Consider the following 26,703-nt stretch of genomic DNA (forward strand, 5'->3'; position numbering starts at 1 on the left):
ATAAAATATCAAAAAAGTGTTAAAATTATTTTTCTTAAATTTAAAAACCAAAACATGTAAATACAAATATTTAAAGTATTTAGAATAAACAAAAATAGATAAAACACTCAAAATTTTGGTCAACTTCTTGCCAAAAGCTGCTTTATTACATTTCCTCTAGAAATAATATCAAAACTAGTACTGTACCAAAACTGCAGAAATCCACACGTGTCTGACTACATTAATACTGTTCTCCGTCCACAATGTTATCGTTAATCTCCCAACTCTCTAAGGACATCAGTAAACTGAAGTTTAAAACACTCTTTGACAGGTGCACGAATCGGAAAGGTTTGGAGGGATATGGGCCAGATGCAGGCAAATGATACTAGCTCTGTTAAACAACTTTGTCAGCATGTACGAGCAGGGACGGAAAACCCAGGGGGGCCAGAGGGGACACGTCCCCCCATGTTTTGAGAGGTGGGGGACATCCCCCCCCCCCCCAAGTTTTTGTAATCCGGATTTTAAAACCCAGTGAAATCTCCGCTTTCCGTGAGACAGTGGGGGTGGGACTGATGATCGAGGGCGCCGATTGGACGAGAGAGACGTCGGTCAGCAGGCAATGGGGGCGGGACATGGTGATTCAGCGCGATGATTGGAGGAGGGAGGGGGGGTGGGACTGAGGATAGAGTGCGGTGATTGGAGGAGGGAGACGTGGCACAGACCTGCGCTCCATCCGCAGCCAGGATCGACCCCGGCCGGTTCTCCGGCGCTGTCCCGTCCCCACCCAAGTGCCCCCCCCCCCCCCCCCCCCCCCGCATGGGTGGCCAGAGAGGTCGGCAGCAAAGATCCTCCGCTATAGGATCTTTGGTCGGGAGTCAGACCGGTGCGGTGCCCCCAGGGCCCACAGCCAGCGCAGAAAAGCAGCACTAAACCCAGCACAACTCTGCCTGTCCTGCCAGGTGAGCCTACAGTCCTTCCTGGACTTGCGGGAAATATGGCCAGCGTGGAGAAGCAGCGCTGGTGTCCCGTCAGTCCAGACAGGGCTGTAGTTAACCCGGTGAGACAGGCAGAGTTGAGCTGCATTTAGCGCTGGATTGAGCCTCCAAAGCCTCAACGCGTGTGTGTGAGTGTGCGCATGCGTGCGTGGCCGCCAAAAAATTGTGTCCCCCCGGTCCCCTCCATGTTTTGATAGCGAGTTCCGCTCTTGTACGAGTTGGGTTGAAGGTCCTGTTTCTGTGCTGTATAGCTCTATAACTTTAACTAAAATTTATCCTTGCACCTTGCATCCATCCAAAACATTTCAGAGCTGTCTATCATGTGGAACAGCCATTCAATACTGCTGTTTTGATGCCACACCTAACCCCAAGTGCTGATTCCCCAATTTAACGGCTAAGAAACTTTGCACTCAGCCAATGCACCAGATGAGGTATCCAATATCAGAGGGAATGCTTAAAAGATAGTAAATGGCTGACGACAGATTCTTCTGCATTCACATGGAAATCACAAAATTACACAGCAGTTATGCCTAATATTCCCAATGGCATCCTGACTCAAAATGAAACAAGCTAATTTGTACAACTTGGCACCCCAATGGAATTTCAAACATCCTCATGCCAAGTCAACATGAGAAACAATCTCTGATTCTCAGGACTCAAGCCATATTTCCAACACCAGCCACATATAGAACCAAACTGCAATCCAAAAGCCGAATCAATTCTATTCTCCTCTGCAATTCAGGAAGCTCCCGACTACCATTTTACATTTACTGCTCACCCCAAATTATTTTCATGGTAATAGAATCATAGATCCATCGAAATGGGGATGGACAAATCATAGCCGGCAACAGATGACTTCAGGCAGTGTTCCGTGATAGGCAGATTGTTGGACAAAGGCTGGAGATAGAAACAGGTTTGAGCCCAAGAGGGATATAGTTGCAAACTGTGAAGCTAGTTAAGGACTTTTAATGGAGTAGCAGAGGGGAGATTGGAGGGGGGGGGGAAAAGAAACTGGTGCAACATCCGACAAGGTTCAGGGGAAGATGGGGGGGGGGAGTAGGTGGGGGGAGAGAGTGTTTGGGGGGGGGGGGGGGGGGGTGTTAAAGGGGAGTGAGAAGGAAGGTGTATGTAGATGTTACCTAAAATTGGAGAATTCAATGTTCATACCGTTGGATTCTCATGCGGAATATTAGGTACTGTTCCTCCATTTTTCGTGTGACTATGGAGGAGGCCCAGGACAGAAAGGTCAAAATAGGAATGGGATGAGAAATTGAGGCTCTGGTCAGGAAAAAGGACGCATGGGTCAGGCATAGGCAACTGGGTTCACATGTATCCCTCGAGAGTATAGGGGATTGAGGAGATAAATTAAGCATCAAATCAAGAGGGTAAAAAAGGGACATGAGGTTACTCAGGCAGATAAGGTTGAGGAGAATCCAGAGAGATTTTATGTCATTTAAGGGGAAAAGGGTAAATGGTGAGGGAACAAGAACCCTCACAAACCAAAGTGGTCACCTACGTGTAGAGCCACTGGAGATGGGCAAGATCATTAATTAATTATTTCTCCTCTATTTAACTACAAAGACATAAACACTTGGGAACTTGGGGAAATTAATGGGGATGCCTTGAGGACAGTTCGCATTAACTCAAGATGCTGGATGTCGGGAGGGGAAAACTGGGTAATAGGGGCTGGGGGTGGGAAAGAAAGTGGTTTGTGCGGATCTAGGTGAAACAGGAGAAAAGGACAGAGAAAGAGCAGGTTACCTGAAATTGGAGAATTCAATGTTCACAGAGTTGCAGACTAACCAGGCAAAATATGAGATACTATACCTCGAGTGTGTGATTGGCCTTCTACTGACAGTGGAGGAGGCTGAGGACAGAGGGGTCAGTGTGGGATGAGAGGCATAATGGTTTGCAACGGAGCTCTAGGTGAACAACGTGAACAAAATGCACGTGCTTAGAAAAGTGGCTGTCTAAACTGCACTTGGTCTCATTGATGTACAGAAGGTCACATCATGAGCACCGAATGCAGATGAGATTAGACAGGGCTGCCAACTCTCACGCTTTGAGCGTGACACTCACGCATTTCAGCCAATTCTCACGCCCTCACGCTGAAGACAGAATTCTCACGCTGAATTCAGTCCCTGCACAAAGATCCTTTAGCAGAGTATTAGGATCTTTGCTGCACAGTTTGTCTCTTTGCGCCACATGACAGCGATCTGCACGGATTGGGGAAGCGCGTCGGTCCCGGGCAGCGGGTGTCAGCGCTTTTGTGCACCGTCTGCGAGCGCTGCACTGCCAGCTGTCGCGGCAACCTCGCTCCCTCCCTCCCTCCCTCCCTCCTGCCCTTCAACTCGCACGGCAGCGCCAGCACCGCCAATCCACGCTACACCGTGCCCGCCAGACTCCCCATTGGGCGGCCGGGGTAAGAGAGGGAGGGGAGAAAGAGAGAGAGAGAAAGAAAAATAGGGAGGAATGGAGGCAAAGAGAGACAGGGGGAGGGAATGTAGAAAGGGGATGAAGGAAGGGAAGGAGAAAGGGGAGAAAGAGGAAGCGTGAGGAAAAAGAGGGAGGGTGAGGAAAGAGAGGGAGGGGAGGAAAGAGAGGGAGGGGGAGGAAAGAGGGAGGGATGGGGGGAGGAAAGAGGGAGGAAGGAGGGAGGGAGGGGAGGAAAGGTGTGTGTGTGTCTGTTTCCCTGTGTGTGTCTCCTTGTGTGTGTGTGTGTGCCTCCCTGTGTGTGTGTGCGTGTCTCTGTGTGTCTCCGTGTGTGTGTGTGTGTCTCCCTGTGTGTGTGTGTGTGTGTGTCTCTCCGTGTGTGTATCTGTCTGTCTCCCTGTGTGTGTGTGTGTGTCGGTCTCCCTGTGTGTGTGTGTGTCGGTCTCCCTGTGTGTGTGTGTGTCTGTGTGTCTGTCTCCCTGTGTGTGTGTGTGTGTGTCTGTCTCCCTGTGTGTGTGTGTGTGTGTGTCTTCCTTTGCGTATGTGTCTCCCTGTGCGTCTGTTGTCACATCCTGGCCTTAGACAGGGCTGCCAACTCTCACGCTTTGAGCGTGAGAGTCACGCATTTCAGCCAATTCTCACGCTGATGACAGAATTCTCACGCTGTCTTCAGTCCATGCCCAGTTTGTTTCTTTGCGCCACATCACAGCGATCTGTGCAGTCTGGGGAAGCGCGTCAGTTGGCGGCTGTGAGTGACGTCGCGTCTCTTCTCTTCTTTCTTGGTTGGATGTGCAGCCGCCGACAACATGAAGCAGCCGGAGATAGAACTAACCAGGTGAATCAGTTGTAAAACATGGGGGGACCACAATGAGGCCAAACATCAAGGACAGGGTTCGGCAACCTATGGCACACGGGCTGAATCCGGCCCGTAACCCGAAAAACCACGTTTTTTTTTCAATTCGTTTTCGCAGGGTCGGGGCAGGCGAGCCGACCTGAGAACTGCAGCCAGTCCCTGGGACGCGAGCTAATCTGGGAACGGCAGCTAGTCCCTGGGCACGCAGAATGCCAATTTGATCATTATGGACAAATTGGGCCAGCCACGTACATGTTGTATAACTCTGACTCTATGAAGATCTGAATGGGCTTAGAATGACCATTTAAGCAAAATTGCCCCCACTTTCCCCATTTTGATTCTTGAGATTAATATCCCTTTGCTCTGTTAACAGCGTTAAAGTACTTATGAGGTCGAGTCAGGAAAGGGAACATGTTATTTCTTTTTAGTTTGCTTTAATTTGTTAGTTGATTGTTTGTTCTGCCAACTCTCACGCATTGAGCGTGAGACTCATGCATTTCACAAAATTCTCATGCTCTCACGCTGATCACAAAATTTCTTACGCTCAAATATCTGCGGGTGCTGAAAGTTCAAAATAAAGTAAAAATTGTTTTAGAGGTGAGTAAAATCCATAAGCGGAATATCAGGTGAATGCATAGTCTTTTTCCCAGGATATGTGATTCAAGCACTAGAGGGGATTGGTTTAAAGCAGGACTATCAAACTACCGGCCTGCGGGATGATTTTGGGGGGGAAAAAAGTGGTTTAGTTTCTCCCATGCAGATGATGTGATAGGTGAGACACGGCGGCAGTGGTCCCAGCACCAACCCCCCTCCCCCTTCCCCCCTGAGGTACGGCACACACCTCCCACCCTCACCTCCGACGGCTCTATGTCCGTCGACCGCTCTGTCCACACCCCATGGAGTTTTAACCCTGGCCCGGAGCCAGGAGCGGACCGGTTGGTGCCGCCTCCGGAGCCTACTATGGGAAGGGGAACACCCCCTCCCACACCCTCCCCCCATCGGTCGCTACGCTCCCTCGCAATTTCTCACTCTCAACTCTCACCCAATGTTGGCAGCCCTGGATTAGAGGAGGTGCAAATGGATCTCTAAATCAACTGGAAAGCCTGTTTAGGTGATGAGAGAGGAGATGTAGGGATAGCCAAAGGAGAGAAAGAGATAGGGAAAGGGGGAGGGAGGGGTGTGAATCAGGGAGTTATGGAGAGTGGTCCCTGCAGAAAGGGTGGGAAGGGGAAGATATAACTGGTGTTGGAAACAAAATATATGTGGCATTTATGTAAAATAATAATAAATTAGATGCTGGGGCTAGTTGGGTGGAAGTTAATGTTGAAGCAAAGTTGATTACATTTCACAGATGTAGGAGGCAGCTTTAATATAATCGTGATGTAGCAAAGAAATAGTTGGATGCAGTGCCAGAGTACGTTAGGAACAAAGACATGTAGCTAACAAAAAAATGCATAATTAGGGCCCAAGGCTACAGAAAGTGAAATAAATCAAAAGATAAGTTGTTCAGGGCAACAGCAGCAAGTGTAGCCTAGCAGATGAGAATATTAGGGGTAAAAACAAACTGCTGGAGGAACTCAGTGGGTCAGAAAACACCCGTGGAGGGAAATGGACAGATGACGTTTCAAGTCAGGATCAAGGTCCATTTACCTCCACAGATGCTGCCTAACCCTTTTGAGTTCCTCCAGCAGTTTTAGTTTTCCTCAAAATTCCAACATCTGCATTCTCTTGTGTCTCCATTTGTAAAGGAGAACTGGACTCATCTGTTTTACAAAGGGTATCAGGTGCATAGAAACACCACCCCTGCAGGTTCTCTCCAAGTCGAACACCGTCTTGATGGAGAAATATATTGCTGGTCTTTCATGTGGGACCTTGAAGTCCATGAAATGCATCAATTGGCTGCACTGGAATCCATTTTGTTACCTCTTGGGGAAAAAGGTATTATTTTTTTGGACATGACCAAACCCACCCCCAACTCTGCAACTTAAACATTGTTGAATCCTCATTATCTCTCGTTCCAATGAGAGATCAGCCATGAGAAGCAGAGATGGTCTCCCTCTGCCCAGATGATGTCTGCCTCTGTAAATTTCTATCAGCTCAAAAAGTTAGATTAACTCAGCCGGTCAGGGAGAATCCCTGGAGAGAAGGAATGGGTGTCGCTGCGGACGGGAGTGGCCGGACATTTTGACGTTAATATGAGAGGCGCTGTCTTCCCCAGCGGGTAGAGTGCAGCAAAGATACTAGATAGAGTGCAGCAAAGATACTAGATAGAGTGCAGCAAAGATACTAGATAGAGTGCAGCAAAGCTCCTCTATAATCTTTGGAGTGCAGAGTCGCGCCGTGTACACTTGTTGCCTGACCCCCAGCTAACACACCTGGCGTCGTTAAGCGGCGGGGTCGGGCACCGTCCGCCCGTCCTTCGTTGCCTGACGCCGGGCAGGGCCGGGCCCAGCTGGACACCCACCGACCGCCCGCCTATCCCTAGTTACCGGACACCCGGCGTTGCTAAGCGGCAGGGCCGCCGGATGTGACGTGAACGAAGCGCGGCGGTGACGGTATGTGCGCGCCCGGGGCCCGGATGGTGCCGCGTCTCTGTTTATTTTGAAAGCTCCTCCTCCGGTGGCGGCGGTTGTTGCCATGTTGCTGCTGCTGTAGTTGTATTGGGCCGGACCCGACCCGACCCTCTCGGCGGCTGAGCTGCAGAAGCATTGTCTCCTCTACAGGTTTGTACTTCCTCGGGCAGTCGCGCTACGTGACACGATCTCAGCTAGAGCCCCAGGCTGAGCCGCGGCCTCGCCACCAGCCTGTTCCCTCTCCCCACACATGCCCTTGCTGGTCAGTCTGGCCGAGCGAGCTCTCCCCCTCCATTCCCAACCCGGCCTATTGTGTCCGGCCCATCGCGCTTCCTCTCTCATGCCCAGCCTCCCCGCTGCTTCCCCCTATCTTCATTTCTCAACCAGCCCCTCCCGTGATGTTTGTTGCCTCGATGTTGGGGACTGTTACTACTTTACTCCGGTGACTGATGAAGCATTGTCAAGTTTGTAGTCTGCAATCACGAGACATTGGATGTGGGTAAACTGTGGAGCACGCTATTCGTGCTCACTTAATTATTGCTTACTTGCCTTTGAATGTTGACATTACTCAATGGAGAGTATGCTGGCGTTGGTTACTCTTTATGCTGTTGAAATATGTTTGGGGTTTATTTTCTTGAAAATATATTGGCTCTGGTTTATTTGCCTCCTTAAACTTTTACTGAGTTTAGGGGCGTGGTGTAAATTTAACATGAGGGGAGGGGGGGTGAAAGTTGGAAGAGCTGAGGGGCAGGGCAAGGCCCGGGATGAGAAAAAAAAACAAGGTGGGAGGATTAGAGTGGAGAAATAGGTGCAAGTCCAGGTGGTACGGGGGGTACTCAATTTCTCTGTTTCTGCTGCAGCTGGTCCAAAGATGAGGCTTTCCATCCTGCCCACGATTTTCAACTCAATACTTTTTGTCCCACACGTTCTGTCTTTTCAGCTGTGGTCATTGTCTATCAAAAAAAAACCCTCATCTGTATCAACCTATTACCTGCCCTCTCTTCCAGCTGTCTTCTCCCCCCCTGCTCACAATCAATCTGAGATAGAGAGAGCTAGATAGGGCTCTTGGAGATGGCAGAGTCAGGGGATATGGGGAGAGGGCGAGAGCGGGGTGCTGATTGGGGATGATCAGCCATGATCACGTTGAATGGTGGTGCTGGCTCGAGGGGCCGAATGGCCTACTCCTGCACCTATTGTCGATTGTCTATTGAAGGGTCCCAACTTGAAACGTTACCTGTCAATGTTCTCCAGAGATGCTGTCTGTCCTGCTATGTTACTTCATAATTTTATCATTATTTTTGTTCAGTTCCTTGTTTCTACAGTTTGAAGACGGACCCTCATCTGCAATGTCATTTGTCCATTTCTTTCACATATGCTGTCTGACCTGCTGGATACTTCCCATACTTTTTTTTTAATACTTGATAATTCCAGAATCTGTAGTATCTTGTATAATATATAGCCGATCTAATGTTTTGTTTTAGGTGAAATTATTTTACTACTGCTGATTCAATAACTGGTGATCAGATGCCATTGTTTGGACAGAGGAATGTTGTGCTGAAGCTAGACACAAAATGCTGGAGTAACTCAGCGGTACATGCAGCATCTCTGGAGAGAAGGAATGGGTGACGTTTTGGGTCAAGACCCTTCTCTTGTACTGATCTTGCCTAAATTTAGCACATTGGGTAATTCTTTTAAAAATAAGGCATCACCCATTTAAGATAATGTTTTTTTTTAATTTCGAATGAATCTTTAGAACTTACCTCTTCGAGCAGTAGTGGAAGTGCAGCCTTTGGATATTTTTAAGGCAGTGATGGATAAATTATTGATAAGAAAATGAATGGTTACTGTGAGTAGATAGGAATGCAAAATTGATGTAACAGTCAATCCAGTCATTGACCTTACTGTATTGTTGTGCAGGGTTATGTTATGCTCCTGATGTTAATGCTCACAGGACCCTTCTGCATAATGAAATGTGGGGAATGAGATTGATAGAAACTGGCATAGGCTGAATGGCCTCCTCTTTCATAAGGTAGTATAACATGAAAACAACATTGCTAATTCCATATCTTCTCTAAAATGCAAATCTTCTCTAAAATGCCTCCAACGCTTTTAAGGTGATTAATCTTGCACTCCTGAATTGGTATTGCCTATGTTCTATAGAAGTGAAGCATGACCTCTCTGGGTTTGTATTTAATTCCCATAGCAATAAATGATGACTTTGTTTAGCTTTCCTAAATAATTGCCTTACCTGTATATAAGCCTTTTGCAAATCATTCATTGGGACACCCAGATCCCCTTCATCTCAGTGTTAATCTTTGTCACCATTTAAGTAGTTTCATTTTTTTAAATTTCATTTTCCCACTATAAGCTCAATTTCCCAGGACTTTTCCCATTCATTTAACCTATCTGGATCAGTTTATTTTAAGATATCCTGCAGCTACGTTTCTGTAGTGGATATAATATTATCTTTCTTTTTGTGCCCTCTGTTCATTTGTTTTGAATGTTACATACATTCACATATAGTGTCTGTGGTTTTGCCTTTGAAATGATGTTTGTATTTTCAGGTCTTGTCTACTGATGTAAGATCTGTATTCTCTGTCCCTCACTGCAGCAGAATTTAGTGTTTCCCATACTTATTTTTCTCTGCAGCTTTTCTATTCTTTTGTGTGGCCACATGTTTGTAATTTTGATCTTTTGGCCCCATATTTAGCTAAATATCCTTGCTAAATATCCTTAGAACATTCGCCACAGACTGATCTAAATCCATAATGCTGTAACCCATTATGCTACACAAGTCTTCAATCGCTTCTTTCATTTTTAAGTGAATGCCAAGTGGGCAGCACAGTGATGCTTCAGTCGCACGGTTTGACTGACCCCGTTTCAACATTGACCATGGAGACTGCTTGTCGTGTTTTGGCCTGGATGCCTCGGTTTACTCTTGCATCCCAAAGAAATTCTGGTGGATTAATTGGTTCTGTAAATTGTCCTTCCTACTAACTAGGTGACGGGACCCATATAGACTCTTGGTCTTTGCAAAGAACAGTATCATTTCCCTTGCTATACTATACAGGTCTGTCCCACTGAATCACTCCAGCATTTTGTGTGATCATCAGTGTAAACCAGCATCTGCAGTTCCTGCCTACACATAGCTTATGGTCACATTCCTTGTCCGCTATAGGATCTTTGGTGATCACCTCCAGGTGTTAAGCAACTCAGTAATATCTTTCCGCCATGATGAGCTGCAATCTTTGCAGATCTGACTCCAGTTCAATGACTGAGAAGCCCACTGAATGGCAAACACTTGTGACAGATGTGATTGCCCTGATTTATGCTGACTCTTGTTTGAGATTTCCTTATCATCCTTCAATTTATGTCAAATTCTTAAACCATCCAAGATCCAGCAGCCCCTAGCCCTAGGCAAACAATTCTTTGCCTCTACCACAAGCCCATAGGAACTCTGTGTTTAAGAAGGAACTGCAGATGTGGGAAAATCGAAGATAGACAAAAATGCTGGAGAAACTCAGCCAGTGAGGCAGTGAAGGAAATAGGCAACGTTTCGGGTCGAAACTCTTCTTCAGAACCATTGCCTATTTCCTTCGCACCATAGATGCTGCCTCACCCCCTGAGTTTCTCCAGCATTTATGTCTACCCATAGGAACTCTAGTGTGTACCATCTACACAATGTACTGCAGTTACTTGCCTGGGTTATTTCAACAGCTGGCCTCAACCTCCACCTCTAAAGACAACAACTTAATGGAACTCCACCACTTTGTTTCTCATATGTCCTTAAGATGTAGAAGGCCATTCAGCCCACTGACTCTATACTAGTAATGGAGCACACCCATCAGTCCCAATTCCCCCATTTATTCGCTGCAATCTATCCTTTTTTTACATGTCCCAGTTAGTACATGGTGACAATCTAGGTCAATTTACAGTAGCCCATTAATCAAACAGTACATCTGTAGGATCTGCAGGATGTGGGAGTAAATTGGAGCAGGTAAAATGCAAGCAGGCAGCATCCACAGTCACGGTTGAGCCCAGGTCACATGAGATGTGTGAATACTGCATCACTATATGTCACCCACCCACAAATTTGTCTTCAAGTTTCATGCCATCTAAACTTCAACATCTAATGTCATTCCTGCTCTGTTACTTGATCTGCATCCAGGAATTACCTACCCAACAGTATTGAGACAATACCTTCATTAAAAAGACTGCAGTGGATCAAGGTGGCTCTTTACCACCTTTTCACAAGCTTTCGGGACAGGCAGTAAATACTGACCTGGCCATGCCCAGATCCTGAAAAAAACAAAAAAACAAAATGGATCTTGGCTTTGGTCACCATCTTTCTGTAATGGCTAAGATCGAACTCACTAAATCTCCGTTTATTCCATTAATTATTCCGTCTTGTTATGTTTTATTCATATATCCATTTAAGCACTGTTATGTCATTTTTCGCTCATTTGGCTACTTCATTGATGCAGATTTGGCATCTTGTTATCTTCCTTCAAGCTGATTTGGAGTGTAAAGCCCAGTTATTTAATTTTTCCAGATATTGGTTCAACCCCAAGATTGGCAAATTGGTCAAATGGAATGGGTATTCCCCCTCTGTTACCCATGCCTGTCACATCTCCCCGACTCGTTTTGGTTTACTCCAATTATGTGTATAACTTGGGTAAAAATGAACCGTGACGTTTTGTATTTTGATTTTTAAACTCTCTATGAACTAAACCTCATCCCTTGTCCGCCTACCTTGTTGATTCTTCTGTGGCTTTGAGCAACCACCCAGTCTCGCCGCACAGGGTGTGGAGGTTTTCCTGCACCTGCCCAGGCATGCTACACATTGAAACACTAGATTATAACTGTAAGGAATGTAATTAATTCCTTCAAATTATTCTATTCTCAACCACTACCTGTTGCTTTTTACTATCTTAGCATCAGACTCTCTGCATTATAGGTTCTTGTACTGTAAGAAAATACCAATACTGTAAATGTTGATTAACATCAAAACCTTATGCATTATTATATCCTCAGTTTGTGTTCTGCCCTGATTTGCAGTGTTGCCCTTCATTTTTAATTAACCTTCTGGCAAAAGCAACAGGGTTGTTATAGTGGGGGACTTTAACTTCCCCAATATTGACTGAGACTTGCTTAGTGCAATGGGCTTAGGTGGAGCAGAATTTCTTGGGTGTATCTGAGAGAGTTTCTGGAAACTAAACAAAGATACAAAGTGCCGGAGTAACATGGAAGGTCAGATAGCATTTCTGGAGAATATGGATAGGTGACATTTCTGTTCGGGATCCTTCTTCAGACTCTCTCCTCCAGAAACAGTATATTGGTCCAACTCGAGATGGGTGGGGGGCATACTGGACCTTGGACTGGGAAACGAGCCTGGCTAGCTGACTGATGTTTCAGTGGAAGAGTATTTTGGGAGCATTGAACACCTACATAAGTTTTAACAGAGTTATGAATAAGAATGTTTGGACTTTGGGTCAAGGTATCAAATCGGATAAGGTAGTGAGCAGGAGCCAAGGAGATTAAAGTGGGAGCAGTTGCTATTGGGTAAAGTTCACATCTGATGTGGTAATGGTTTAAAAGCCAGCTGATTAGTGTTCAGGACCAGCATGTTCCTGCAAGTAAGAAGGATAAGGGAACCTGGTTGACCAGAGGTTGTAATTTTTGTCAAAAAGAAAAAGGAAGCATATGTACAATTAAGAGAGGAAATCAAACAGGGCCTTTGAGGATATAAGGCAGGAACGAACTTGAGCAGGCGATTAGAAACATAGAAACATTATGCTGTACTAATCCAATGTAAAGCATAAATGTTGCATTCAAGTGTAAATTAAAAGACTTGTTATAGTATGCACCAGATTGCACAATTTCAAGCTGAAAAATGCAAAAGCTCCGTACCCACACACTCCCCTCCCCCCTCTGTCGCTGCGCTCCCTCATGCTTGGTCTGTCTCAATATCTCACTCCCACCTCTCACCCAATTTTGGCAGCCCTGCTATTGGCTTTGTTCAGCTTGTTGCTATCTAAACCATTTGTTTTAATCTGAAGGCTGGTGTTCATTTTCAGTATTGACAGCTTAGATATCAGTGCACTTTAGTTGAGGTTGCTGGAGTGCAGATGGAGCAGGATTCTGTCCAGGTGGAGGAGCATGCATTGCGTCTTTCAGCTGCATGCCTTTAAATGGCACCGGCATTTGGTGTCATGAACTAAAGAAGCCAGGCAGGTAACTTGCTGAAGCTTCCGGCTCCAGAAAGTAAATTCCAGTTGTTAGATATCCATAAATCCAGTCATTATGTTGCTATGCTTGGATAGGAGTGATTCGCAGTGAGGCCAAATAGAATTTAAAAAATATTAATTTTAGGGGCATGCGACACAGTCATGTCCAGTTGAAACTTCCACTGCGTTCTTCTCCATGTCAACCTCTCATCAGCTTTGGTAGCAGGCTCGTGGGTTGAAGCTCTGAACCTGAGCGCACATTACTGAGCTAATAATTAATGTGATACTTGAGCAGTGCTACCCTGGCAGCAAATCTATTACCCTCTGATAGCTTACAGTGCACGTTCATAATTATTTTAGGATTGAACTGCAGAATGGATTGCGTAGCCTTCCATGCCTACTGTTTCCACAGTTGAGAGATGATCTAACTGAGGTTATTAAATAGTTAGACGAGGCAGATGCAAATAAACTATTGTTTCCAATGTGATATCTTCATATTAGTGCTGTACTCATCCGATAGAAACATAGCAAATAGGTGCAGGAGTAGACCATTCGGCCCTTCGAGCCAGCACCGCCATTCAATATGATCATGGCTGACCATCCAAAATCAGTACCCCATTCCTGCTTTTTCCCCCAATATCCCTTGATTCCGTTAGCCCTAAGAGCTAAATCTAACTCTTGAAAACATCCAGTGAATTGGCCTCCACTGCCTTCTGTGTCAAAGAATTCCACAGATTCACTACTCACTGGGTGAAAAACTTTTTCTTCATCTGTCTTAAATGGCCTACCCCTCATTCTTAAACTGTGACCCCTGGTTCTGGACTCCCCTAACATCGGGAACATTTTTCCTGCATCTAGCCTGTCCCTTAAGGAGAGGGATCTTGTACTCTCCCGTGACCTTTCCCTACCGCCAAAGCTGTTAGTGCTTTTGGCCCCAATTTACTAAGATTTTCTGTGTATCTAACAATGTATGAACTCATAATTTTAAAGATGAATAAAATCTACTCACTAAAGACAAGTCGATGAAGATGCAGGAAGTGACATAGACAGACTCCCTTGGTTAATGGTTTCATGATCTTACTTTAATTGAATATGCAAAATAGACTTTTCAGATAAGGGTATTGGTGAATTCAGGATGAGTAAATGGAATTGCTGTTCAACTAAGGCAGGATCTGGAACGAGGGGCTGAAAGGTGTCATTTTGCTCCCCAGTTATTTTAGTGTTTTATGTTCACAAATATTTTGCTTACTTTTTTCATCTAACTTTCTATGAAGTTATCTTACTGATATAATCATGACTTTGTAATTTTGGATTTTTCATCTGAATGACTTTCTGTTTTTCCTTATTTTTTTAGGTGTGTGAGTGCATCCATTTCTAAACTCTGGGTCCTCGGTGTTTAATACATTTCTCGCAGCACTTTCTCTCTACATAAGCCATGCCCCCAATAACTAAGGACTAAGAGCAGTTGTTCTCATCACTGCTGTTGTGAATTCAAAAGGAGCAGTGGGAATGGCCGGACACTTCCGCAGCTATGTGTGGGATCCCATTCTCATTGTGTCTCAGATCATCCTGATGCAGTGCATCTACTACAGCTTCTTGGGCATCTGGTTAGCCTTGGTGGACAGCCTGGTACAGAATAGTCGCTCACTCGATCAAATCTTTAACTATGAGGTGAGTTTTCTTAAAGTAAAATAATCTTTGATTCTTGCAAAAAATTCCAAATAAAAACCTGCCTCTATGTTAAGGCACAAGATTATCCTACTTTATTTTTGAGAGGGCAGCATGGATTGAAGGTGATACCTATGGGTGTGCTAAATGTATATGAAGCTGGGTAAAGTCTTGGCTAAATACTATTAATGGAAACATAAAGACATAAAGTGTTGAAGTGACAGCATCTCTGGAGAACATGGAAAGGTGACATTGCGGTTCGGAACCCTTTTTCAGACTTCTTAAGTATCTGCAGATGGGTCCTGTATTCATCATGTATTCATGTTCTCCAAAGATGCTGCCGAACAGCTCATTCCATAAAACATGTCCCGCTGTGTGAAAAGGTTTCCCTTCAGGTTTGTATTATGTCTCGTCCCTCTCACCCTTGACATGTGTCTTATTTTTGATTCCCCTACCTGGGTAAAACCTTCTGTGCATTCACCCTATCTATTCCCCTCATGATTTTATATGCATCTATAAGATTAACTCTTGGGCTCCAAGGAATACATTCTTAGCCTGCCCAACCTCTCCCTATAGCTCAGACCCTTGAGTCCTGCCAACATCTTCATTTTTCTCTGCACTTTTTCCAGCTTAATGACATCCTCTTTATAGCAGGTTGACCAAACCTGTTTATAGTACTCACCAGCATCTTGTATAACTGTAACATAATGTTCTAACTTCTATATTCAATACGCTGACTGATGAAAGCCAATGAACAAATAGCCTTTTTGATCGCCTTATCTACCTGTGATGCCACTTTTGGGGAACTGTGTACCTGCATTCCAAGATCCATCTGCTCTATAATATTCCACAGGACCCTGCCATTCACTTTGATAACCCTGCCCTGGTTTGCCATAAAAAAAATGTCAAACCATGCACTTATTTGCATTAAACTCCAATGCAGACATTAAACAGTAATGGGCAGAGCATCGATCCCTGAGCTCGTGTCCACGGATCCCATGCAATCTAAACTTCCAAAGTAACCTACCATGTGGAACCTTATCAAATGCTTTGCTGATGTCCATATAGACAATGTCTACGGCCTCGTCAACCTTTTTGGTTACCTTTCAAAAAACTAATTGTAGAACTAAATTAAAAAGCAGATGAATATGATGAGAATTTAGGGGCCAACTTCTTCATCTCCCCTGGTTTTAGATCTCCCAGCCATTTGAAATGGACAGTTTATTTTGTACAACTATCCAATTTGTTTCTGTGGTCGCCTTTGTTCTAAAGAAAACAATCTTGCCCAACTGAGCCTTTCCTCCACCCTTGTTCTTCTTGCTAATGTCATCATAAATCTTTTCTGCACTCTTGTTTGATCACAACATTTCTGTAAGGTAACTGGACCCGTAAGTGATACTTGAGCTATGACATTATGTACATTATAGGATCACCTTCCTCCACTTATATTGTGTCCTAGCTACCAAATGAAAGCATTCCCAATGGCCTTGCCTGTTCATTGTTAAAAGATCTGTGGATTTATACTGCAGGTTCCTTTGTTGCTCCGCTCTTCCCAATATCCTCCCCAGGTTACAACAGGATTCCGTTTCTGTAAACCGTTCATGATCCGAACAATTCTCAAATCAGAAATCGTGTTGAACCCGGCAGAACATACATGCAGCCCTGATCCCAAATGGTCATTGTGTGCAGGCTGTATATAAATCCAGAATTTATATGCTGGGGAGAACCTGTAATGTATACTCTCTTGCCAATTGCTATTTTGCAAATGCATCACCTTGCAATTCTCAGAAACATTAGAACCAAGCCAATTTTCCGTCTGCGGTCTTGTTGGTTTTTCCCGGATTAAAGGGGGCACCAGACCATCAGTTGCTGGTAAATCAGTGGTGGACCTGTACTTCACACATGCATAAATTCATGTCATAGGAGCAGATTTAATCTATACAGCCCATTGAGCCTACTCCGCCAATCAATCATGGCTGATCTATCCTAAACTCTCCCTTTAGTGGAAACTTCCTCTCCACATCCACACTATCTATGCCTTTCATTATTCGGTAAGTTTCAATGAGATTCTTCCGTCATTCTTCTGAACTCCAGTGAGTACAGGCCCAGAGCCTTCAAACGCTCATCATACATGAATTCAATCATCCCCGGATCTTTCTTGTCAATGTACTCTAGAACCTCTCCAACGCCAGCACATCTGCCCTCAGATGTGGGGCCCAAAACTACTCTCAATACCAAATGCTGCTTCTTCTTTCATGTGGCGTGCACAGCCTAAAGTTGGTGGGCAACTTGTTCTATTTGATCTTCCGTTTGTGCACGTCGAGTTGATTGCAATAGTCGAAACAGGGTTGCAATCTTCCACCCCAATACCAAATGTGATCTGACCAGTGTTTATAAAGCCTCAGCATCACGTCCCTGCTTTTATATTCTAGTCCTCTGAAAATGAATGCTAACATTGCATTTGCCTTCCTTACTACTAATTCAACCTGCAAGTTAACATTTTTGGAATCCTGCACCAGCATTCACTGGTCACTTAGCACCACCAAATTCTGAATTCTCTCCCCATTTAGAAAATAGTCTCCGTCTTTGCTCCTACTACCAAAGTACATAACTGCACACTTTGTTATGCTGTATTCCATTTGCCACTTCTTTGCCCAATCTTCTAACCTGCCCAAGTCCTTCTGCAGACTCCCTGCTTCTTCTACACTACCTGCTCCTCTACCTATCTTCATATCATCTGAAAACCTAGCTACAAAGCCATCAATTAGTAAATCATTAGTATACAACATGACAAGTAGCAGACCAAACACCATCCCTTGTGGAACTCCACTAGACAGCAGCAGCCAACCAGAAAAGCCCCCTTTATTCTCACTCTTTGCCTTCTGCCATTCAGCCAATTTTCTATCCATGCTAGTATCTTCCCTCTATTTCCATGGGCTCTGATCTTGTTTAGCAGCCTCACGTGTGGCCCTTTATCAATGGTCTTCTGAAAATCCAAGGAAACAACATTTACTGATTTTTCTTTGTCTGTCCTGTTATTTACTTTCTCAAAGAATTCCAACAGATTTTTCAGGCAAAACTATGCTGAATTTGGCCTATGATGTACTTGAAAACCTCATCCTCAGTAATGGACGCTAAAATCTTACCAATCACTGCAGTCGGGCTAACCGGCCTATAGTTTCCCCTGTGTAGGAAGGAATTGTGGGTGCTGGTATAAACAGAAGATAGACACAAAATGCTGGAGTAACTCAGCATCTCTGGAGAGAAGGAATGGATGACATTACAGATTGAAACCCTTCTTCAGACTGAAGCATTTTGTGTTGATCTATAGTTTCCCCTCTTGCCTCGCCCCGTTCTTGAACGGAGGAGTAACATTTGCAAATTTCCACTCCTCTTGGACCACTCTGACTAATGATTCTTGAAAGATTACTACTAATGCCTCTGTAATATCTAAAGCTACCTCTTTCAGCGCAGCAAATGAATCTCGTGAAGGGTATTTGACCTAAAAGGTTAACAGTGCATTCAGAAAGTATTCAGACCCCTTCACTTTTTCCACATTTTGTTACGTTACAGCCTTATTCTAAAAAGGATTAAATTCATTTTTTTTTATCATCAATCTACACACAATACTCCATAATAAAAATGCAAAAACAGGTGTTTAGATTTTTTTGCAAAGTAATTAAACAGAAATAACTAAAATATCACATTTACATAAGTATTCAGACCCTTTACTTTGTACTTTGTTGAGGCACCTTTGGCAGCGATTACAGCCTCAAGTCTTCTTGGGTATGAGGCTACAAGCTTGGCACACCTGTATTAGGGTAATTTCACCCATTCTTCTCGGTAGATCCTCTCAAGCTCTGTCAGGTTGGATGGGGAGCGTCGATGCACATCTATTTTCAGGTCCCTCCAGAGATGTTCGATCGGGTTCAAGTCCGGACTCTGGCTGGGCCACTCAAGGACATTCACAGACTTGTCACAAAGCCACTCCTGCATTGTCTTCGCTGTGTGCTAAGGATCGTTGTCCTGTTGGAAGGTGAACCTCCACCCCAGCCAGAGGTCCGGAACGCTCTGGAGTAGCTTTTCATCAAGGATCTCTCTGTACTTTGCTCCGTTCATCTTTCCCTCGATCCTGACTAGTCTCCCAGTTCCTGTCGCTGAAAAGCATCCCCACAACATGATGCTGCCACCGCCATGCTTCACCGTAGCTATGGTAATGGCCAGGTGATGAGCGGTGCCTGGTATCCTACAGACGTGACGCGTGGCATTCAGGCCAAAGAGTTCAATCTTGGTTTCATCAGACCAGAGAATCTTGTTTTTAATGCCTTTTGGCAAACTCCAAGGGGGCTGTCATGTGCCTTTACTGATGAGTGGCTTTCGTCTGGCCACTCTACCATAAAGGCCTGATTGGTGGAGTGCTGCAGATATAGTTGACCTTCTGGAAGGTTCTCCCATCTCCACAGAGAATCTCTGGAACTCTGTTAGAGTGACCATTGGGTTCTTGATCATCTCCCTGACCAAGGCCCTTATCCCCCGATTGCTTGGTTTGGCCGGGCGGCCAGCTCTATGAAGAGTCCTGGTGGTTCCAAGGTTCTTCCATTTAAGAATGACGGAGGCCATGGTGCTCTTCAGGACCTGCAATGCTTCAGAAGTTGTTTTATACCCTTCCCCAGATCTGTGTCTCGACACAATCCTGTCTCGGAGGTCTACGGACAATTCCTTCGACTTCATGGCTTGGTTTTTGCTCTGACATACACTGTCAACTATGGGACCTTATATAGACAGGTGTGTGCCTTTCCAAATCATGTCCAATCAATTTAATTTACCATTGGCAGACTTCAATCAAGTTGTAGAAACATCTCAAGGATAATCAATGGAAACAAGACTAACCTAAGCTCAATTTTGAGTCATAACAAAGGGTCTGAATACTTATGTAAATGTGATATTTCAGTTATTTCTTTTTAATTACTTTGCAAACATTTCTAAATACCTGTTTTTGCTTCTTCGTTCTGGAGTATTGTGTGTGGATTGATGATTAAAAAAATGAATTTAATCCATTTTAAAATAAGGTTGTAACGTAACAAAATGTGGAAAAAGCGAAGGGATCTGAATACTTTCTGAATGCACTGTACCTGTCTTTGGTAAATTCCAGGTTGCTTTATAATAAAATGCCGTGTAGGCACTGAAATTTTATAATTGAAGCTAAATTAGTATTAATCATAATGATAGCGCAGCCAAAGTCACACTACAGTCATACTGTTACTGTTTTGGATATCCTATTCCACTGAATTACCTAGGTCTAGCCTTGCATGTTCTTTCACGTATTCATTTAAAAAAATAGTCAGTAGTCTGTAGCTCAAAGCAAAATGCATGGTTGGCATTATAAAATATTGTTTATTTTGGTTTTATAGGTTTAGAAAAGGTATATTGTCTTCGCAAGTCACTGGAGGTTTTTAATATTACTGTTCAAAACTTTTTTTAAACTGAGCCCAAAGTGTATCATGTAATGTGGTATACTAAATAGTAGGAAAGAATTTGGTGCATTCTCATACTGCATTATGGTAAATAACCTGAAATTAGTATATTTTTGCAATAAATCACTCAGCCCATTACAGTTGAGATCATATTTTGCAGCACAGCTGTTATGTTTTCATAAACATCATAACCAGCAAAACAAAATTGTGTAGAAGTAAAGTTAAACTATACTGTATGTGTTATATTCAGAAGCAATTTAAGGCTTGGACGTGGTTTTGTTTTAATTTTGTTTTCATAATGATTTCTTTGTGAATTTAGGTGTTGGGATTTTCCACGGGGCAGGGCAGACTCTCGATGATGGCCTTTGTCCTCAATTCGCTCACATGGTAAGTATATGTGTAGAATAGACTGAGGACAATACTGCATTTTAACCCGGCTGCTTAACCACCAGAAAGGGTGCACAGTACTGGAGTAACACAGTAGGTCAGGCAGCATCTCTGGAGCACATGGATAGGTAATGCTTCAGGTCAGAAAGGTCCCGACCCAAAACGTCACCTATCCATGTTCTCCAGTGATGCTGCCTGACCTTCTGTGTTACTCAGCACTTTGAGTCCTTTTTTGTTTAAACCAGCATCTACAATTCCTTGTATCCACATGCTTAACTACTTGTCTTTTCTCTCTTTGCTTATCCTGTTTGATAATCTTACTAGTTTTGACTACAGTATTTGCCCCCAACTTCTCATCTGACTCCTTTCTACTCTGGGACCCTACCAATCTAGTTTAAACCCTCCTGAGCAGGACTGGCAAAATTCCTTCCAGGATTTTAGTATCCTTTGTTTAGATGTAGTCCACTTACACAAACACTGTAAATGGCTCGAATCATGTTTTGTCTTTCCGCTGACTGATTAGCACCCAACAAAAGCTTTTCACTGTACCAGTGCACGTGACAATAAATTAACTGAGATCACCTCTTCCAGAGCAGAGATCCCAATAAAACGATAAACCCAAGTCCTAGGAACATAGAAAACATAGAAAATGGGTGCAGGAGTAGGCCATTCAATATGATCATGGCTGATCATCCAGAATCGGTACCCTGTTCCTGCTTTCTCCCCTTATCCCTTGTTTGCGTTAGCCCTAAGAGCTATATCCAACTCTCTAAAATACATCCAGTGAATTGCCCTCTGTGGCAAAGAATTCCACAGATTCACAACTCTGGCTGAAAAAGTTTTTCCTCATCTCAGTCCTAAATGGCCTACCCCTTATTCTTAAACGGTGACCCCTGGCTCTGGACTCCCTATAAGATCCCCTCTCATTCTTCTAAATTCCAGTGAATATAAGCCCAGTCGACCCATTCTTTCATCATATGCCAGTCCTGCCATTCTGGGAATTAACCTGGTGTACCTACGCTGCACTCCCTCAATAGCAAGAATGTCCTTCCTCGAATTAAGAGATCACAACTGCACACAATACTCCAGGTGCGGTCTCACCAGGGAAACCGTGCAACTGCAGTAGGACCTCCTTGCTCCTATACTCAAATCCTCTCGCTATGAAGGCTAACATGCCATGAGCTTACTTCACTGTCTGCTGTACCTGCAAGCTTACTTTCAGTGACTAATGTACACCTAGATCTCGTAGCACCTCTCCTTTTCCTAATCTGACACAATTCAGATAATAATTTGCATGGTTCTTTGATCCTTACACCAGCTCCTCAGCCACATATTCATCTGGCCGATTTCTCTATTCCTGCCTTCACTAGCACGTGGCCCTGGGAGTAATCCTGAGATTACCACAAAGGTCCTGCTTTTTAACCTTTTTGCCTAACTTCCTGTATTCACTCTGCAGGATCTCATTCCCTTTCCTGCCCTAATCTCCCTTCCAGGATTTTAGTTCCCCTCCAGTTCAAATGCAGCTCTCTTGCAAAGAGGGTTAATGTGCACAATGATTTCCGGCTGCTCCCTCTCCCCCTTGAGAATATTATGCAACAGCTCCAAGGCAGGATTCTAGGATGGTAACGCACCATCCGAGAGTCCTGTATGGCCACAGAACCTCCTGTCTGTCGCCCTAATTATCACTATAGCACTGGCAGACTTCACCCAACATTGCTGTGCCTTGGAGCTGGACCTGGTGCCACAGAGCTGGCTACTGCTGCTTCATCCAACCCCCCCCCCCCCCCCCCCACCCCCAAACAGTATCCAAAATGCTGTATGTATTTTCAACGAGAATGGACATTGGGGATTTGTACACTCGCTGCCTACTCCCTTTTCTATTTTTGCCTGTCATCCATCTTATACTCGCACTTCTCAACTCATACTTAAATAAACCAAACAAATGGAGTAAAAAATCAAACAAACACTTTTTTTCCTTGAAGTGCCTAATTTCTGCTCTTTTATTTCTGCCCATGCTTTGCATGGTTTATTTTGTAAAATAGGCAGGACTGTATGCATTTAGAAGCACAGGAAGGCTTCTTGATCTTATAATGCTATGATCATTTGCAATATACTGATTCAGTGCTATGAAAAAGGGAATGGTGGGGCATTTGAGATGAGAATTTTCCCTTTCATCTCTGACTAACTATGTTGAAACCAAATTAGACCATTTAAAAAAAACCTTTATTTTCACTAGTTTCTAGTAATCGTATGTAAAATGATTTTACCCCGACAGCTGCGTTCTTGGGTTGGATCCATCTGAATCTGACTGAGTTGCCAGAGGGCAACTGACTTATTGCCTCTCCCAAGCTGAAAGCTTTAGTGTAGCAATGTATCTTGGTTTGGCATACCACTTGGATTATGGTTTCTATCGGTAGAACAACTCCATTCCCAAGATTTAATAATCGTGTCCCCTGGTAAGGAAGGAAAGACTTGCATTTGTTCAACACTTCAGGACTGGCCAAAATGCATTAAAGCCAATTAATTATCTTTGTAGTCTTGTGACAGTGGAAAAATACCCCAGTCAAATTGTCAGAGAGACGTCACAGTGCTGTTCATGGGAGCTTGCTATGCACTGCCTTTTCCTAGATGTGATAATTGAAGGATTATGTTGGACAGTACAAGAGGATCCCTTGATCCTTTTGTAAAATAGTGCCATGGGATTTTTTTCTTTACAGCTGTGGTGCTGGGAATTGAGTTTAATATTTGATCCATTGCTGCAGCAGCCTTTCTTCCATTGGCACTGCAGTATCAAATGAGTTATATTTGCAAGATGTGGGTGTTGCTGGCAAAGACTGTATTTATTGTCATCTTTAATTACCCTTGAAGGCTGCGGTGACATGTAATCCTCAGTGAAATTACTTCCACGTTGATGTTGGGCGTGGTATTTGGGGCTTTGAATTCTGGCAGCATAGAGGAATAGCATTCGAGTCCAAATCAAGATGGTTTGGAAGAGAAGCTGAAGTTGCTGGTATTCCCATTTGCCTACATACTTGCCTTCCTGCGTAGTAGAGGTTGCAGATTTGAGATCTCCTATCAAAGTAGCATTGGTTAAATACTGCAGTGCATGTTGTAGATGATACATTAACCACAGTCTGGGGGCAGATATTTATGGTGGTGAGTGCCAAACAATCTAAAATCACTAAAGACAGACACAAAATGCCGGAGTAAATCAGCAGGACAGGCAGCATCTCTGGAGAGAAGGAATGGGTGATGTTTCAGGTCAAGACTTAATCACAAATCATCGCTTTCCATCTCCTGCATAAAAATCTAACTTTTATTTTTGTTTTCCTTACCAGCGCACTTGGCTTATGGTATTTTATCCGAAGAGGAAAGCAGTGTTTGGATTTTACCGTGACCGTCCATATCTTCCACTTTATGGGCTGTTGGATCTACAATTTGCACTTTCCCACAGCGCTAAGCTGGTGGCTGGTGAACATTGTGTGCATTGCCCTGATGGCCGTGATCGGGGAGTACCTGTGCATGCGGACAGAGCTGAGAGCCATTCCTGTGAACACTGGCCCCAAGTCCAACCTGTGAGCACAACATCTCGCATTGTCCAGTATCGACAGCAACTGCTGCAGCAACCAGTGTTAAAATGGATTGTTACAACTTTTCAATGTTCCAAGACTGCGTGCACAGAATACAGATATTTAATTTCTTTTGCCCACCATATATGCCCTGTTGCAAAAAAAAAAAGTGAAAATGCAAAGATATGAAAAGCTTTCTACACCTGTAACTCTTCTGTGTTTCAGTGGACGGAGTTGGTGGTTAGTCTCAGTTCACAAGCAAGGGACGTGTATAGGTGTCTACACCAATCTAGGTGCAAATTCAATGGGATTTCACCTCCAGTCTTATTTACTGCTTTTTGCATCTCGAGTGAAGAGTGATGAAACCTCGCATACAAGACTGTTCCCAAATTCTTCACTGATTTTGTTTGTTTTCTAATCTCAATGCCCTTTTCCATTTGATGTTAAAAGTGTATACATACCGAGTGTGTGCAAACTAGAAACCTGTGTCAAATAATCCATTTGTTATTTGGAAAAGGAATGCTGTGTCTCATCAAATGAATCCTGTCCTGGATCTATTGTAACACTGGATGTGTCTGGCATTGCATACATAAGCAAAAATTAAGCACCTCTCATTTTGATATGGACATGTATCTCCGAATTGGTGTAAAATACTTTTAACTAAATGGTAAAAGCACTTTGAAACTAAAGGCTGGTCCTGGATATGAGGACTGAAAGCTATGTACAGTCCAGACTCTAGTGCCATGTTTAACTGGCATGGTATACAGCTTGATCTCTATTTTGTTTAAAAGACAATAAGGAATAAATCTATTGCAGTGCTTAAATATAAACATTTTATTTATTGATTCAAATTTCTTACAATTGTAGTCTTGCACGTTTGGCATCCCAGTCTTCTTCATGGATCTTGCATCTGTTGCGTGAAATAAGGAGAAGCTCGCTGATATGTTAATATTTCTCAAGACACTCCACATAATGAGTCATCTGCCGCCCATCCATTTCCACCTCCCTCAGCCTGAATCTGTTTGTTATGGTGACGGCAACACTCTGGCATGTCGGGTTCACAACACAAGGATAAACAGTGTTCAAGAGCTGTTCAAGTTGGGTCTTGCACCTGATCAGTGATGCATTTGCTGAATTAATCCCAGGCAGTTAAACATGAATAATAGTTCCTAAATTCAAAATATTTGATGCAGTTTGAATACTTTGGCTTTGTGCTGTACAATTGTGGTCTTGCAAGTTTGGCATCCATCAGTCTTCATGGTTCTTGCATCTGTTGTGTTAAATAAAGAGATGCTCACTGATACATGACTGCTTCTCAAGGATCTCCACATAATGAGTCACACCTTGAGGTTAGTCATTTTGATGTTGCTGAAATTAATATGAAAATCCTAATCTCTTTGACAGTAACACAGCATGGAAACAGGCCCTTTGGCTCAACTCCTCCAAGCCAAATAAGATGCCATCTCCCACCAAAGCTCCTTCCACTTGCCCGCAAATACATTTGGACTACTTGTATCTCTCCCCTTTCTTAATCTGTCTCCATCACCGAGGACAGACCATCGAGTGATGTCTACTTTAAATCCACTAACCGCAGTCGCCTTGACCTCGCCTCCGTGCCTCTTGCAAGGGCTCCATCCCCTACTCTCAATTTCTCCATTTCCATCACATCTACTCCCAACATAAGGCTTTCCACTCTTAGACATCTGAAATATCCTCTTGTGTAAACACAGTTTCCCCCCTGCTGTTGAGGGTGGAGCCCTCATCCAGTCCCACAGTTCTGCTCTAACTCGCTCTCCCTCCCTCGAGATTGAATAAGAATAACATTCTCTTAATCCTCAGCTTTCACCCCACCAGCCTCTGCACCCAACACATCATGTGTATCCTATCTCTCAGAATCTCCTCCAGTAGATGTCACACTTACTGGTCTATAGTTCACAGGCATCTCTTTGCAGCCCTTTTACAAAAGGCACAGTGACTGCCTTCCAGTCTTGTTGCACCTCGTCCTGGACTAACCATGATGCATGTATCTCTACCACTACACCCGCCATTTAATTTCTAAAATATTATGCATTGGAACTGAATTATGTGATCATGTACATAGTAAGGTGAAACCAAAATTAGAATGCCCAGTAATATCAACAATAAAATAGAGAATTTTAAAGATGGAATGGGAAAAGAACATTCAACTGCACAAGCCCTTTCTATCCATCCTTCAGATGGTGGCTAATGTGTGTCTCCAATACCAATAGCTCCTAAATTTCAATGACCCCAGCATAACTGATATTTCAAAGTGATCCAGGTTCCTCCAAATTGGGTTTTCTAATCTAACCTAAACAATTTAATCTCTAATCTAAAAAAATATTTCTAGATTTATCTCCTGACAGTCTTAAATTTAATTTTGATTGAACCCCAAGTTTTAGTTTTTCCCACCAGAGGAAAGTTTAAGATTATATAAATATCTTTTTGTTCTCTTATTATGGACACCTCTATGACCCGATGCCATTCTGGTCAATGTGCTTGGCATCCATTTCAAGATCTGTGCATC

The 26,703-nt window shown here is 43.8% G+C and overlaps 1 protein-coding gene across 1 annotated transcript; it reads left to right on the forward strand.

Annotated features, from left to right (window-relative positions):
- Nucleotides 1–6,808: 6,808 nt before the first annotated feature.
- Nucleotides 6,809–24,982, forward strand: sys1 (SYS1 golgi trafficking protein). The gene is made up of 4 exons (XM_033042017.1): nucleotides 6,809–6,983; nucleotides 14,415–14,731; nucleotides 20,522–20,589; nucleotides 23,928–24,982. The coding sequence occupies exons 2-4, from the start codon at nucleotides 14,570–14,572 to the stop codon at nucleotides 24,166–24,168; spliced, it is 471 nt and encodes a 156-aa protein (XP_032897908.1). The 5' UTR covers nucleotides 6,809–6,983; nucleotides 14,415–14,569; the 3' UTR covers nucleotides 24,169–24,982.
- Nucleotides 24,983–26,703: the final 1,721 nt, after the last annotated feature.

The sequence above is a fragment of the Amblyraja radiata genome, chromosome 23 (genome assembly GCF_010909765.2).
Source record: "Amblyraja radiata isolate CabotCenter1 chromosome 23, sAmbRad1.1.pri, whole genome shotgun sequence".
Lineage (NCBI taxonomy): Eukaryota > Metazoa > Chordata > Chondrichthyes > Rajiformes > Rajidae > Amblyraja > Amblyraja radiata.